A 17,449-nucleotide genomic window follows, 5' to 3' on the forward strand; every position below is an offset into this window, starting at 1 on the left:
TAGCATGCCTGGGCAGCCTTTAGCTGTCTGGGCATGCTGGGTGTTGTAGTCCTAAACTACAACTCCCAGCATGCCTGGGCAGCCTTTAGCTGTCTTAGCATGCTGGGAAGTGTAGTCCTTTTTCTGTCTAATCTAAGCTAAACTACAACTCCCAGCATGCCCTGGCAGCCTTTAGCTGTATGGGCATGCTGGGAGTTGTTGTCCTAAACTACAACTCCCATGCTGGGAGTTGTGGTGCCTAACCCCCTTTCACTTTTAATACTAAACTATGCTAAACTACACTAACTATAGCCCTACGCTATTTGCGTAGTACTGCGCATGCGCAGTACAAATTTAGCTGCGCTCGAATATACGCATGCGCAATGGCTAGCGCTGCGCCCGAAGCACTTTAAATCTGTTTCTCGTTCCCTGAGCTAATAGGGAGTGGGGAACAGAGCTGCGGGCGGGCGGGGTGGATGGCTCGCGCAGGCGGAGGACACGTAACACTGCTAGCGGGCACAGGGGTCCCGTTAGCAGTGAACATTGCTCGCGCTGGCGGGTGACACTGACTGTCAGCTTGTGCGAGGGGCACACAAGCTGACAGGCGCAGCGGGGAGGACACAGTAAATGGATATTGACTTTTGTGGCGCGATACCGCTCTCAGAATCGGGCCACAGACGCCATAAGAGCTCCGTGCAGCTTCAGGCTATCACAGGGAGAGATCCTCTCCCTGTGATAGCCCAAGTGAGACTGCCGTGAGCTGCGATGCCTGATGGTTAAATATGTCACGTGACACTCGCACACACCCCCAGCCCCCGCAGTAACCAATGGTTGGGGGGGGGGTGTGCGAGTGTCAGCCTATAGATTGTGATGGAGGCGGAGCGCTCGAGCAGGGAAAACTGCTGAGTCACTCCATCACAATCTATGGCAAATTACAATCCACGGCACTGCACCGGCTTTCTCCTTGAAGCCAGACCGATTGAATACCTTTCTATCATAGCCAGGATTTAACTTTATTTTTTTTTAGCAATTTGTGCTCCAGTAGCTCCTGTAGGATTGGACCCGATGAGTGAATTTTTGTTCCCTACACATAAATGCTTTGAACACTCATGACCCTCTTACTGGTTCACTGCTTGTCCTTCCATTCATCAGTTCTGGTAGGTACTAACCACTGCATATGGATAACACACTGTAAGACCTGCCATTTTTTTTTTTTTTTTTGCTTAGGTTCTTGTCAAAGCCTCACTGATCCTTACACGCCTTAATTTTTCCTGCTTCCAACATATGTTCTTCAAGAATTGGCTGGATGTTTTCTTCATAATATGTCTCACTCCTTGACAGGGGCCATTGTTACAAGATGATCAGTGGTATTCTCTATGTCTTGTTAGAGGGTGGTTGTGGAGTGCATTTCTCCTATAAATCCAATAGAAATGTTGTGGGGGACCTGAAGTGGACAATTCACACCAACAATCACCATAAATGTTTAGGTGCTGTTATTTCTGCTCATGGGGTCAAACTAGATACTGAAAGCAAAGGTTCACATATTTTTGTCACTAATAAAATACTGTTTGTACGGTAATTTTAAATTCTAAATAAATAAATGATGTTTAATATTTTGACTTCAAATTAGTTAATTTGGTTCTCTTTATCTACTTTAAGGAAAATCTGACGTTATTTTTAAAGTCAAATTGATGTAGAAATATAGACAATTCTCAAGAGTTCACAAACGTTAAAGCCCTACTGTATCCACAGAATTAAATGCAGTACAGTATAGAAAATAACATCACAGACAGCAATACACACATTTACAGTGCAAATTATTATTATTACTATTAATATTGTTGTTGTTGTTGTTATTATTAATAGTATGAGTATTGTTATTATTATTATTATTTTTTTTAATAGCCCTTGAGTCCAGTGAGAGATTTACAATAATAAGGGTGATAAAGGGTTACCCTAAACACTGATCAGGCTGGTGTGAGGTGAAAAATTCAAACCCATGAAAAAAATCGGACCGCCCCTTTCCGAAGTTTCCTGAAGCTACAGAGGGGAGGAGCAAGTGTGCCGAAGCTACAGCGGGGAGGAGCAAGGGCAGAGCGGGGAGGAGCAAGGGCAGAGCCATGAATTTTTCACCCCTGTGTTGGGGTGAAATGTATACAGTGCTGTGCTATAGTTGACATGGGGGGAGGGGGAGAGAAGGTTACCTATGCACTGGCTTTGTAATCAGGCCCATCGCTACAGGACTGGCAAACCAAGCAATTGCTTGGGGCCCTGAGCTGGCTGGGGGGCCCCGAGCACAGCCAGTGCTTGCCCGTCCTGTAGCGACGGGGCAATTCCCCCCATCACCAGGGCCGGATTAACAATTGTGCTCTTGGAGTTTGAGCTCCGGGCCCCAGGCACCCAAGTCAAACAAGAGGGCCCCCAAATGTCTGAATTTTTTTTTTTAAATAAACTCATTTGCAGCTTTGGAGTTCACCTCACCACAATCACGCTCCCCCCACCCCCGCTGCACTTGGTATCTTCCCTCAGCCCAGACTCTTCTCTCAGCCTTCAGCCGTCTGAGCAGGAGGAGGGGGAGGAGAGAGCCGAGAGCTGTGAGGAGAGGAGACCGCAGAGGCTGTACAACATGGGGCCTGACTATAGTAGGTGTCCCTGGATATATATATATATATATATATATATGTGTGTATAAGCAGGTGTGTGTGGATTTATAAGTGTGTGTACATATGTGTATGTCTATGTACTGTGCCTGTGTGTGTGTTACTACTGTGGATGACTATATGTAAAGTGCATGTGTGTATCTATTCTATCTGTGTGTGTATGATGCATGTATAGTATGTAATGTGTACAGTATGTGTGTGTAGGATGCATGTATAGTATGCAATGTGTACAGTATGTGTGTGTATGAAGCATGTATAGTATGTATTGTGTACAGTGTGTTGTGTGTATGAAGCATGAATGTACAGTATGTAATGTGTACAGTGTGTTGTGTGTATAATGCATGTACAGTATGTAATGTGTACAGTGTGTGTGTGTATGACTCATGCATGTACAGTATGTAATGTGTACAGTATGTTGTGTGTGTATGAAGCATGCATGTACAGTATGTAATGTGTAGAGTATATGTGTGTATGAAGCATGCATGTACAGTATGTAATGTGTACAGTGTGTTGTGTGTGTATGAAGCATGCATGTACAGTATGTAATGTGTACAGTATATGTGTGTGTATGAAGCATGCATGTACAGTATGTAATGTGTACAGTGTGTTGTGTGTGTATGAAGCATGTACAGTATGTAATGTGTGCAGTATGTGTGTGTATGAAGCATGCATGTACAGTATGTAATGTGTACAGTATCTGTGTGTGTATGAAGCATGCATGTACAGTATGTAATGTGTACAGTGTGTTGTGTGTGTATGAAGCATGCATGTACAATATGTAATGTGTACAGTATCTGTGTGTATGAAGCATGTACAGTATGTAATTTGTACAGTATGTTGTGTGTATGAAGCATGCATGTACAGTATGTAATGTGTACAGTGTGTTGTGTGTGTATGAATCATACATGTACAGTATGTAATGTGTACAGTATCTGTATGTATGAAGCATGTACAGTATGTAATGTGTGCAGTATGTGTGTGTATGAAGCATGCATGTACAGTATGTAATGTGTACAGTATGTTGTGTGTGTATGAAGCATGCATGTACAGTATGTAATGTGTATTGTGTGTGTATATAATGCATGCAGTGGCGGATCCAGGGGGGGAAAGGGGGCAATTGCCCCGTCCCGTGCGTGCGCTTATTGGAAAGCAACGCGGAGGAGCGGAGCAGCGAACAGGACATGCGCTGGCCAGCATGGTAAGTGACCAGCGGCACACCAGCTTCAGTGCTCCGACCACCGCTCCTCCAGTCCCGGGACCAACTGCTATGGTGGCCGGACCAGAGGAACAGTGGTCGCAGCACTGAAGTAGGGCAGTAAACAGGCATACAACCTCCAGCCATACACTGTATGGCTGGAAGCTGTATGTCTGTGGGGGAACATACTACACCTAATGTGGGGGGGACTATACTGCACCAAATGTGGGGGAACTATACTGCACCTAATGTGGGGGAACTATAGCCTAATGTAGGGAGAACTATACTGCACCTAATGTGGGGGAACTATAGCCTAATGTGGGGAGAACTATACTGCACCTAATGTGGGCAACTATACTGCACCTAATGTGGGGTAAACTATACTGCCAACCTAATGTGGAGAACTATACTGCACCTAATGTGGGGGGGGACTATACTGCACCTAATGTGGGGAACTATACTGCACCTAATGTGGGGGGACTATACTGCACCTAATGTGGGGGAACTATAGCCTAATGTAGGGAGAACTATACTGCACCTAATGTGGGGGGACTATACTGCACCTAATGTGGGGGAACTATAGCCTAATGTGGGGAGAACTATACTGCACCTAATGTGGGGAACTATACTGCACCTAATGTGCGGTAAACTATACTGCCAGACTAATGTGGAGAACTATACTGCACCTAATGTGGGGAACTATACTGCACCTATTGTGGGGGAGCTATATTGCACCTAATGTGGAGAACTATACTGCACCTAATGTGGGGAACTACAGCATACTGCACCTAATGTGGAGAACTATACTGCACCTAATGTGGAGAACTATACTGCACCTAATGTTGGGGGACTATACTGCACCTAATGTGGGGGAACTACAGCCTAATGTAGGGGAACTGTACAGCACCTAATGTGGGGAACTATACTGCCTAATGTGGGGGAACTATACTGCACCTAATGTGGGGGACGATACTGCAGCTAATTCGGGGAGCTATACTGCACATAATGTGGGGGACTATACTGCACCTAATGTGGGGGAACTATACTGCACCTAATGTGGGGGACTATACTGCACCTAATGTGGGGAGCTATACTGCACATATTGTGGGGGACTATACTGCACCTAATGTGGGGGAACTATACTGCACCTAATGTGGGGGAACTATACTGCACCTAATGTGGGGAGCTCTACTGCACCTAATGTGGGGAGCTATACTGCACTTAATGTGGGGGACTATACTGCACCTAATGTGGGGAGCTATGCTGCACCTAATGTGGGGGACTATACTGCACCTAATGTGGGGGAACTATACTGCACCTAATGTGGGGGGCTATACTGCACCTAATGTGGGGAGCTATACTGCACATAATGTGGGGGACTATACTGCACCTAATGTGGGGGAACTATACTGCACCTAATGTGGGGGAACTATACTGCACCTAATGTGGGGGAACACTGCTAGCCTAATGTGGGGAGAACTCTGCTGCACCTAATGTGGGGGGAACTTTGCTGCACCTAATGTGGGGGGAACTCTGCTGCACCTAACGTGGGGGGAACTGTGCCGCACCTAACGTGGGGGGAACTGTGCCGCACCTAATGTGGGGGGAACTGTGCCGCACCTAATGTGGGGGAAACTGTGCTGCACCTAATGTGGGGGCCTCGTATTGACATTCGCTCACGTCACACTCCCAGCATTCAAGGCCGGCGATACTACGCCCTGACGCCGGCCCTAGAGCGTGACGTGCGTAAACATCAAAGGGGGGGGGGCTCCATGTCCATTTTGCTTGAGGCCCCCAAATTCCTTCAAACGGCCCCCTTTGTAATGTATTATTTGCAGAAAGGAAACACATTGTAGCAGCAACGCAAAAAAAAAGGATTACATTGCTGCTGCTCAAATGAGATGGGAGCCTGTATTTACCTTGTACAGGTACACAGTATTGCATACAATGCCTCAAATGTATGTCCATATTGTATTGGAGATTGTATGAAATTACTTGCAAAATATGTCCCGTTAGAATGTTCAAATATCTTATATGTATGTACAACTTGTACAGGGGCGGACACAGACAACAGAGGGCCCCTGTGCAAAGAATATGCCTGGGCCCCCCCCCCCCCACCCAGGAAATATGTTTGCTAGGTAAGCAGGTAGTACGTTTGCAAGTAGTAAATTAGGTAAGTAGAACATTCTGTAAGTAGGTAGGCAAGTAGTAAGGTTTGCCGCTAGGTAGGTAGGTTACCGTATATACTAGAGTATAAGCCGACCCGAATATAAGCCAAGGCCCCTAATTTCACCCCAAAATCCCAGGAAAGTTATTGACTCGAGTATAAGCCTAGGGTGGGAAATACATCATCCCCCCCTGTCATCATCCAGACCCCCGTCATTAACACCCTCATCATCATCACCCTGTCATCATCACCCTGTCATCATCCCCCCTTCATCATCCCCCCTTCATCATCACCGCCTTTCATCATCCCACACACCCCCTTCATCATCCCCTTGCCATCATCTCCACCCCCCTTCATCATCCTCTTGTCATCATCCCACACACCCCCTTCATCATCCCCTTGTCATCATCCCCACCCCCCTTCATCATCCCCTTGTCATCATCCTCTTGTCATCATCCCACACCCCCCTTCATCATCCCCCTGTCATCATCCCACCCCCCCCCTTCATCATCCCCTTGTCATAATCCCACCCCCCCCCCCCCTTCATCATCCCCTTGTCATCATCACCACATGTCATCATCATCACCGCTTGTCAATGTCTGATACAGTGGTCTTCAACCTGCGGAACTTCAGATGTTTCAAAACTACAACTCCCAGCAAGCCCGGGCAGCCATCGGCTGTCTGGGCTTGCTGGGAGTTGTAGTTTTGAAACCTCTGGAGGTCCGCAGGTTGAAGACCACTGCGACCTTCGACATCATCCAGCCCCCTATCATCCCCTTTAGTTCTGTACTCACTTCCGCTCGGCGCTGGTCCGGTGCTGCAGGACTGTCCGGTGGGGAGGTCGTCCAGTGGGATAGTGGTTCCGGGCTGCCATCTTCAGGCGTTGCCTTGACGATGACGCAGAGGGACGTTGGTAATGAACGTACCTCAGCGTCGTCGTCAAGGCAACGTGACTATTCCGGCCCCGAAGCGCGGAGAAGAGGCCCACCGGTGAAGATGGCACCCCGGAACCACTATCCCACCGGACGACCTCCCCACCGGACAGTCCTGCGGCATCGGACCAGCGCCGAGCGGAGATGAGTACAGAACTAAAGGGGGTGAGAGGGGCTGGATGATGTTGAAGGCCGCAGTGGTCTTCAACCTGCGGACCTCCAGAGGTTTCAAAACTACAACTCCCAGCAAGCCCGGACAGCCGATGGCATGTGGAAAATGGATTGGTGTCAGAAAAAATAAACTGCTCCTCCCACCAAAAAACAAAAAGCTTAGCCCGAGCTGGTGATGACTTTGCTCCCATTGAAGCACCCGTGCGCTGCAAATAAAAATTGTTACCAAACATAAAATAATTGTGTTTTAACACAAAATCTACCACCTCAATAATGTAATGTCTCAAATCCGCAGAATATTTAGAAAATCTCATCAGTATATCCGAGATAGCTGATAATTCCAGGTTTTGCGGAATACTGGAATAGAGCAATTCAATGTCACAAGTAAGCCACGACAGAGAATCGCTCCATGTCAATTCATCCATGATTTTTAGCGAGTGCTTAGTGTCCTTGATATAACTTGGGCATTGCATAACCAGAGGTTGCAGTACTGAGTCCAACCACTCGCATAGGTGCTCGTTAAGGGATCCGATCCCCGCCACGATCGGACGCATCGGCGGCGGGAATCGGTCCTTATGCAGCTTGGGTAGCGAGTGGAAGATAGGAATAATTGGAGCAGGCACGAAAATATAATCCACTTCTTTTTGGGTCAAAATAGATCGGGCTTTCCCCTCTTCCAACAGAGTCAACAGTTCTTTTTTTAAAGGTTCAGTGGGATCCCCACAAAGTTTAAGGTAAGTTTTATCATCAGATAGTAGATTTTCATTTAAATTGATATACAGTCCCGTGTCCATACATACTACCGAGCCGCCTTTACCGGCGGATCGGATCGTCAAATTTTTGTTTTTCTTTAATTTCTTTATGGCAGCAGCCTCCTTTTTATTCAAATTAGGACATTACTTTTGATTGTAGATTAACCAAATCTTTCATGATAAGGTCCTGGAACCAATCAAAAATTGCTGGTCTGGTCTGTATGGGGTAAAAATTTTGGTTTTTAGTGGAGAAGGTATGTGCAGTATTCACTTCATCACAAATTGATATCCCACTATTTTCAAGGAGACAGAGATCTCTAAAAGCAATTTGTTCTGCTAACGTATGCATTAGTGGTAAATCAGGGTTTATAGAAAGTTGAGGTGGGTCCGATGGTTCATCAGCATTTTCCACAAAAAAATGTTTCTTAACTGTTAAAGTTCTCACAAATTTATTTATATCCAAAATTGTCCGATAAACATCAAAATGATGTGTAGGAGAGAAACCCAGTCCTTTCCACAGGAACGAGGTTTCTTCATCTGTAATGATTTGTGCAGAAATGTTAATGACCTGAAAATCCTCTTTTATTACTTTTTCCGTTTGTCCTTGTTACGCTCCGAAGCTCTTCTTCCTATGTCTTCTGCCACCGCGCCTTCCTCGTTTTTTGACTGTCTTCTCGCATTGCGATTCTTGTGAGTGTTCACATATTGCGGTTCTGAGTCCCCGCTAGTGTCCGTGGTATCTGAACAATCTGAATTTTCAGTAAACTCCTGGTCAGAAGAACTAAATTCATATGGAGCGATTCTCTGTCGTGGCTTACTTGCGACATTGAATCGCTCTATTCCAGTATTCCGCAAAACCTGGCATTATCAGCTATCTCGGATATACTGATGAGATTTTCTAAATATTCTGTGGATTTGAGACATTACATTATTGAGGTGGTAGATTTTGTGTTAAAACACAATTATTTTATGTTTGGTAACAATTTTTATTTGCAGCGCACGGGTGCTTCAATGGGAGCAAAGTCATCACCAGCTCGGGCTAAGCTTTTTGTTTTTTGGGGGGAGGAGCAGTTTATTTTTTCTGACATCAATCCATTTTCCACATGCCTCGCATGGTATGGGAGGTATGTAGACGATGTGGTCATCATTTGGTCGTCCGACCATCTGACCGTTGATGCATTCATGACATATATCAATAATAATCGGTTCAATCTTAAAGGGGTATTCCAGGCAAAAACTTTTTTATATATATCAACTGGCTCCAGAAAGTTAAACAGATTTGTAAATTACTTCTATAAAAAAATCTTAACCCTTTCAGTACTTATGAGCTTCTGAAGTTAAGGTTGTTATTTTCTGTCTAAGTGCTCTCTGATGACACCTGTCTCGGGAAACGCCCAGTTTAGAAGAGGTTTGCTATGGGGATTTGCTTCTAAACTGGGCGTTGCCCGAGACAGGTGTCATCAGAGAGGACTTAGACAGAAAAAACAACCTTAACTTCAGAAGGTCATAAGTACTGAAAGGATTAAGATTTTTTAATAGAAGTAATTTACAAATCTGTTTAACTTTCTGGAGCCAGTTGATATATAAAAAAAAGTTTTGGCCTGGAATACCCCTTTAAGTCCCAGGATGCCCTTGGTCCTAGTGGGGTTAAAAGGTCAAAAGATTAAAATATATAAACTAAGAAGACACTGTGAAGTACGGGGATATAAACAAACAACAAAAAAACGTGGTCTCAAATGGCTGGAGGTGCTCAACCCCAAATGCGGTTGTGCATTTATACTGGGGGAGCAGATCCTGCCCTTGTAGTCCGTTGCTAAGGGCGATCCCCAGCATAAAAATGCATACAATGGAGGATGCCTGCAGCGGACTACAAGTGCAACAATAGAATCCTACACCAGATAAACGGTGTGGATGTGTAACAATTGGAATAATACAATACAGGAATATGGGTGCACTACTGTGGCAGATGTATATACAGTGACATTGGCTAATCCCTCAACACTGATGTTAAAATTGAGACATTCGCCAGTGTATCCTTATATGAAGGACACACCAGAGCCCGCACACCAACGCCAAGGTTTCTCAAGATGGTGCGAGACCTACGCTAATGATACCTGTGCTTGATAAGCAAAACAGGGGCCAGTGGCAATTACGGCAGCATTCGGTCGACTCACAACTTCCTCCCAGATACCCTCCAGCGTGACTGAGCCCACATGCAATGGGAGGAGGGAGGCAAGCTGCAAGCCCCACCTGAGTTGGCTAATATGGGTGCCTGGCCTCACAGGTGCTACCTTAATGCTGCCTTGTAGATATTCAAGGTAATTTTAAGTATGGGGATATACTCGGCAGGCCTGGAGAAATATTTTTCTAAAAGATGTTTTTATGTACTTGATGTATTTCTAGGTGTATATTAACCCCTTAAGGACTGAGCCCTTTTTCACCTTAAGGACTCGGACATTTTTTGCAAATCTGACCACTGTCACTTTAAACATTAATAACTCTGGAATGCTTTTAGTTATCATTCTGATTCCGAGATTGTTTTTTCGTTACATATTCTACTTTAACATAGTGGTAACATTTTGTGGTAATTTGCATCCTTTCTTGGTGAAAAATCCCAAAATTTGATGAAAAATTTGAACATTTTGCATTTTTCTAACTTTGAAGCTCTCTGCTTGTAAGGAAAATGGATATTCCCAAAAAAAATTTTTTATTCACATATAGAATATGTCTACTTTATGTTTGCATCATAAAATTGATGAGTTTTTACTTTTGGAAGACACCAGAGGGCTTCAAAGTTCCGCAGCAATTTTCCAATTTCTCACAAAATTTTGAAACTCGCTTTTTTTCAGGGACCAGTTCAGGTTTGAAGTGGATTTGAAGGGTCTTCATATTAGAAATACCCCATAAATTACCCCATTATAAAAACTGCACCCCCCAAAGTATTCAAAATGACATTCAGTAAGCGTTTTAACCCTTTAGGGGTTTCACAGGAATAGCAGAAAAGTGAAGGAGAAAATTCACAATCTTCATTTTTTACACTCGCATGTTCTTGTAGACCCAATTTTTTAATTTTTGCAAGGGGTAAAAAGGAGAAAATTTTTACTTGTATTTGAAACCCAATTTCTCTCGAGTAAGCACATACCTCATATGTCTATGTAAAAAGTTCGGCGGGCGCAGTAGAGGGCTCAGAAGGGAAGGAGCTTCAAATGGTTTTTGGGGGGCATGTCACCTTTAGGAAGCCCCTATGGTGCCAGAACAGCAAAAAAAAAACACATGGCATACCATTTTGGAAACTAGACCCCTCGGGGAACATAACAATGGGTAAAGTGAACCTTAATACCCCACAGGTGATTCACGACTTTTGCATATGTAAAAAAAATAATTTTTTACCTAAAATGCTGGTTTCCCAAAAGTTTTTACATTTTTAAAAAGGGTAATAGCAGAAAATACCCCCCAAAATTTGAAGCCCAATTTCTTCCGATTCAGAAAACACCTCGCATGGGGGTGAAAAGTGCTCTGCTGGCGCACTACAGGTCTCGGAAGAGAAGGAGTCACATTTGGCTTTTTGAAAGCAAATTTTGCTCTGGGGGCATGCCGCATTTAGGAAGCCCCTATGGTGCCAGGACAGCAAAAAAAAAAAACCCACATGGCATGCTATTTTGGAAAATAGAGCCCTCGGGGAATGTAACAAGGGGTTAAGTTAACCTTAATACCCCACAGGCATTTCATGACTATTGCATATGTAAAAAAAAATATATATATTTTTTACCTAAAATGCTTCTTTCCCCAAAAATTTTACATTTTTAAAAAGGGTAAAAGCAGAAAATACCCCCCAAAATTTGCAACACAATTTCTCCCGAGTACGGCGATACCCCATATGTGACCCTAAACTGTTGCCTTGAAATACGACAGGGCTCCAAAGGGAGAGCGCCATGCGCATTTGAGGCCTAAATTAGGGATTGCATAGGGGTGGACATAGGGGAATTCTACGCCAGTGATTCCCAAACAGGGTGCCTCCAGCTGTTGCAAAACTCCCAGCATGCCTGGACAGTCAGTGGCTGTCTGGCAATACTGGGAGTAGTTGTTTTGCAACAGCTGGAGGCTCAGTTTTGGAAACCGTGGCGTACCAGACGTTTTTAATTTTTATTGGGGAGGGGAGGAGGGCTGTGTAGGGGTATGTGTATATGTAGTGTTTTTTACTTTTTATTTTATTTTTTGTGGTAGTGTAGTGTTTTTAGGGTACAGTCGCACGGGCGGGGCTTCACAGTAGTTTCTCGCTGGAAGTTTGAGCTGTTGCAGAAAATTTGCCGCAGCTCAAACTTGCAGCCCGATACTTACTGTAAGCCTCCGCCCATGTGAGTGTACCCTGTACATTCACATTGGGGGGGGGGGGGGGGGGGGCGGGATATCCAGCTGCTGCAAAACTACAACTCCCAGCATGCGCTGACAGACTGTACAAGCTGAGAGTTTTAGTTTTGCAACAGCTGTAGGCACACTGGTTTGTGACCTTACTCAGTGTTTCAAAACCAGTGTGCCTCCAGCTGTTGCAAAACTACAATTCCCAGCATGTACGGTGCATGGTGTAAGGTGACTGCTGGGAGTTGTAGTTTGCAACAGCTGGAGGCACACCGGTCGTGAAACACTGAGTTAGGTAAAAAAAAAAAAATGAGTTTCACAACCAGTGTGCCTTCAGCTGTTGCAAAACTACAACTCTCAGCAGTCACCGACAGCCAGCGGGCATGCTGGGAGTTGTAGTTATGCAACCAGCAGATGCACCACTACAACTCCCAGCATGCACTTTAGCTGTTTGTGCAAGCTGGGAGTTGTAGTTATACAACAGCTGAAGGTACACTTTTCCATAGACAAAATATGCCTCCAGCTGTTGCAAAACCATAAGTCCCAGCATGCCCATAAGGGAATGCTGGGAGTTGTGGTGGTCTGCCTCCTGCTGTTGCATAACTACAGCTCCCAGCATGCCCTTTTTGCATGCTGGGAGCTGTTGCTAAGCAACAGCAGGAGGCTGTAACTCACCTCCTGCTGCCGCTCCGTCGCAGGACTGTCCCTCGCTGCGGCCGTCGCTCCTGGGGCCCCGATCCCAACATGGACGCCGGGGATCGGGGTCCCCAGCACCCGGGTCCGTCTTCCCACTCACGTTCTCCGGAAGAGGGGCGGAGCGGGTGCGGGAGTGACACCCGCAGCAGGCGCCCTGATTGGTCGGCCGGTAATCCGGCCGACGAATCAGGGCGATCGTGTGGTGGCACCAGTGCCACCTCACCCCTGCAGGCTCTGGCTGTTCGGGGCCGTCAGAGACGGCCCCAATCAGCCAGTAATTCAGGGTCACTGGAGACCCGATTGACCCGGAATCGCCGCAGATCGCTGGACTGAATTGTCCAGCGATCTGCGGCCATCGCCGACATGGGGGGGCATAATGACCCCCCTGGGCGATATACCGGGATGCCTGCTGATTGATTTCAGCAGGCATCCGGCTCCGGTCCCCAACCGGCTAGCGGTGGGGACCGGAATTCCCACGGGCGTATGGATACGCCCTGCGTCCTTAAGAGGTTAATATATATATATATATATATATATATATATATATGTCAAAGAAGAAAGCAGCACTCCTAAAGCGTGAGTAGGTGCCTCCAGCTAGGGTCCGTGTCCAGGATTCTGCATACGTAGTTCCAAGGAAAATGCTGTGGCACTCAAGGTATGGTGAAAAAATGAAAACTATTTATACATCCCAAATGTGCAAGTGGCTTGATAATGATGGTGTGAGACCATTGAAACGTCGCTCTTTGCACATTTGGGATGAATAAATAGTTTTCGTTTTTTCACCATACCTTGAGTGCCACAGCATTTTCCTTGGAACTACGTATGCAGAATCCTGGACACGGACCCTAGCTGGAGGCACCTACTCACGCTTGGAACTATATATATATATATATATATATATATATATATATATACACACACACAAATAAAAAAATATGTTGCAGTCTCTTGTAATACCTTTTTTATTGGACTAACAGAATTTTGTAGAGACAAGCTTTCAGGATTCCGCCCTTTATCAAGTCCAATAGTCAAGGACTAATGATCAAAGGACTTTATAAATTATCAGGGAGGAATCCCGAAAGTTTGTCTCTACAAAATTCTGTTAGTCTAATAAAAAAGGTATTACAATCTGCATCACTGGACTAATACGGCTACTCACATTTACTATACAGATATACACATACCTGAAGATGGTTTAGAACCCTGTGATGTCACACATGCTTGTGATGATGTCACCGTAAGCTGTACAAGGAGGTGCGCGCCGGCTGCAGTCTCTTCAGTGTGTTTTGCATTCACAACCTGTGGTGCAAAGTGTTTTTTAGAGAGTTTCTATTTGCGATAGAGAATTCAAGATTTTGACCGTTCCTTGTCTGAAGAGAGAACCACAAGGTAAGTCTCAGCTTCTTCTATTCATACATACACAGGGCTTTTTGTTTGACAGTTTTTTTTTATTGTTGTTGCTTTTTTTTTTTTAGCAAAAAAAAAAAAACAAGAAATTAATTTCCAAAAGAAATAACAAAAGTTATATTCCTCATAGCATTGTGACAATACTTGGCTTAGGCATTAAACATAATAAAACGCACAGATAGTATCATGGCCAGAGCTTTTTCTTGCAAAACTGCTAAAATGCAATTATGCCCAAAAAAGCCCCCAAGAAAAAGAGTCCTAATTCATGAAGTTCTAAAAGATATAAGTCTATGAGAAAGATTTGGTGGTGTAGTAAAAGAATGACAGAAAGATTAGGGCAGAAATATAATAGTATATAATAGAATTCTGTGTGTACTAACAATAGAAATACTCTGGGTACTCCGAAAGGGAACATTTTCAAATCAACTCATATAGGGGACAGATAGATCCCAATGAGGTGGGGTAGGTTCATTATTAGTAAATAGTGGGATAGCCCAATTGTATCTACAGTATGAAGTTCACATGGCCCAGTGACCATACAGCCAAGCCCTTATAATCCGCCATTACTGGGACAGATTCAGGTTTATCAGATATTACTAGGACCGGACAGGTTCAGGGTTATTAGATATTACTAGGACCGGACAGGTTCAGGGTTATCAGATATTACTAGGACCGGACAGGTTCAGGGTTATCAGATATTACTAGGACCGGACAGGTTCAGGGTTATCAGATATTACTAGGACCGGACAGGTTCAGGGTTATCAGATATTACTAGGACCGGACAGGTTCAGGGTTATCAGATATTACTAGGACTGGACAGGTTCAGGGTTATCGGATATTACTAGGACCGGACAGGTTCAGGGTTATTGGATATTACTAGGACCGGACAGGTTCAGGGTTATCAGATAATACTAGGACCGGACAGGTTCAGGGTTATCAGATATTACTAGGACCGGACAGGTTCAGGGTTATCAGACATTGATAACCTCAGGGAAGACGTCTCCATATAAAACACTTATAGAGAAGCGTCTTCTTCTGAGGCTGCGATGGTCTTAGCGTTATCTTGTGGTTCTGTGCTGGACATTTCTGCTCTGTATGAAGGATCTATTGTATAATGACAGGAATGATGACATGTTGTCTAATGTCTTCACTTATCTCTCTCTCTCTCTAGTGTTTTCAGGCTCTGACCTGTGACCATGGCCTCTCCACAAGACCCATTGCTGAAGGAGGAGGAGGAAGCAATGGAGGACCATAGTGATATGGATGTAGAAAAGGGCGATATCCCTGAGAGGCAGAACCTGCCATCTCTAAGCGTGATGTCCACCGCACGTTCCATCATCACCGTAGTGATCCTCGCCTTTGTTAATTTGCTCATTTATGCAAATCGCTCCAGCGTGGCGGGGGTGCTGCCTTATATACAGAAAGCATATGACACCAATGCTAGTCTGTCCGGCTTATTGAATACATTGTTCATTGGAAGCTACGTGCTGGTCGCACCAATTGCCGGATATTTGGGCGACCACTGTAATAATAAATATACTGTTTGCGCAGGAGTCATCGTTTGGCTGAGCATGACACTTACCCTGTCATTCATCCCTGACGGGTATTTCCTGCTCTTCCTGCTGACGAGTGGACTGGTTGGAGCCGGAGAGGCGACTTTCTGCACCATCGCCCCCTCCATCATTGCAGACCTTTTTACAAGTGACCAGCGGACCCGCATGCTGAACGTGTTTTACTCCGTCATACCTGTAGGCTGCGGACTAGGATACATCATCGGGCCCAAAGTGACTGATGCAGCAAGGGGCGATTGGCACTGGGCATTTCGGGTCACCCCTGGCCTGGGCCTCATAGCTGTGGCTTTGATGATTTTGGTCACAAAGGAGCTTCCAAGAACGACTACAAACGGGAAGAAGAACAACAAATCCCAGAAGTTTGCCAAATGGGCGACAGATCTGAAAAAACTATTTAAAAATCGAAGCTTCATGTTAACCACCATGGGATCGACGGCTGTATCCTTCATAGTGGGAGCCATAGGTGTATGGGGTCCGTCATACCTGACCCACGCACGAACACTCCTACAAGAGAAGGACCCTTGCCGTGCTGAACAATGTGACTATCACGACATCCTAATATTTGGTGTGGTTACAGTCGTTTCCGGCATTCTGGGAGTTGTAGCAGGGACGGAGATAAGTAAAAGATATCGCAAATCCAACCCACGGGCGGACCCGCTTGTGTGTGGATGCACGATGATGCTCTCCGCCCCTTTTCTTCTGTTGGCATTGACTTTTGGCAACATCAGCCTCGTTGCCACCAACATCTTCATCTTCATCGGAGAGACGCTTCTGTCAGTAAATTTCACCCTCATATCTGACATTATACTAAAAGTAGTAACTCCGTGGAGGAGATCTTCAGCCCTGGCCGTGCAGATGACAATCTATCACCTCCTAGGTGACGCCGGCAGCCCGTACCTCATCGGCCTAATATCTGACACCTACGAACGAGGATATGCCAAATCCCCTCTTCTGAAATACCGCAGCCTGGAGTATGCCCTCATGACCTGCACCATAATGGCAGTCATCGGAGGGGCCTTCTTCATGGCCACGGCCCTATATATAGAGAGGGACGAAAAAGAAGCAGAGATGGAATCAGAACCTCCGTCATCCTCCTCCTCCTCACTGCTTCCTGCCGATGAGGACCGCGCTTCAGACTGAGGAAAAGTCATTGCTTACCTTTGTCCCGTTTACTTCATTAAAAAAAATTAAGAAAAAAAAAACTGCATTTGTTGTATGTTCCACTTTACCCCTTATTCTATACCCAGGGGCGGACACAGACAGCAGAGGGCCCTTGTGCAAAGAATGTGCCTGTGCCCCCTCCCCAAAACATCAATTGTCATGCACCCCCCCCCCCGACCTCCATATGTCACTTGCTGTATAAGTTTCTAATTATTTATTAAGGCCTCCCATATGCCGCAGCTCATTCAATCCCCCCACATTAGGTAGCATAGATTCCCAACATTAGGTAGCATAGATTCCCAACATTAGGTGGCATAGTTTCCTCACATTATGTAGCATAGTTTCCCCACATTAGGTAGCATAGATTCCCTACCTTAGGTAGCATAGTTTGCCCACACTAGG

General features: G+C 45.3%; 1 protein-coding gene across 1 annotated transcript; it reads left to right on the forward strand.

Annotated features, from left to right (window-relative positions):
- The first annotated feature begins 14,135 nt into the window (after positions 1-14,135).
- LOC130284637 (protein spinster homolog 1-like) lies at positions 14,136-17,067 on the forward strand. The gene is made up of 2 exons (XM_056535160.1): positions 14,136-14,297; positions 15,487-17,067. Exon 2 carries the CDS (start codon positions 15,512-15,514, stop codon positions 17,024-17,026), a length of 1,515 nt encoding a protein of 504 aa, XP_056391135.1. The 5' UTR covers positions 14,136-14,297; positions 15,487-15,511; the 3' UTR covers positions 17,027-17,067.
- Positions 17,068-17,449: the final 382 nt, after the last annotated feature.

Source organism: Hyla sarda, chromosome 8, assembly GCF_029499605.1.
Source record: "Hyla sarda isolate aHylSar1 chromosome 8, aHylSar1.hap1, whole genome shotgun sequence".
Taxonomy (NCBI): domain Eukaryota; kingdom Metazoa; phylum Chordata; class Amphibia; order Anura; family Hylidae; genus Hyla; species Hyla sarda.

Excerpts from the sequence above, each read along its gene's own strand:
- LOC130284637 (XM_056535160.1), top strand. The coding sequence starts at position 15,512 with ATGGCCTCTCCACAAGACCCATTGCTGAAGGAGGAGGAGGAAGCAATG.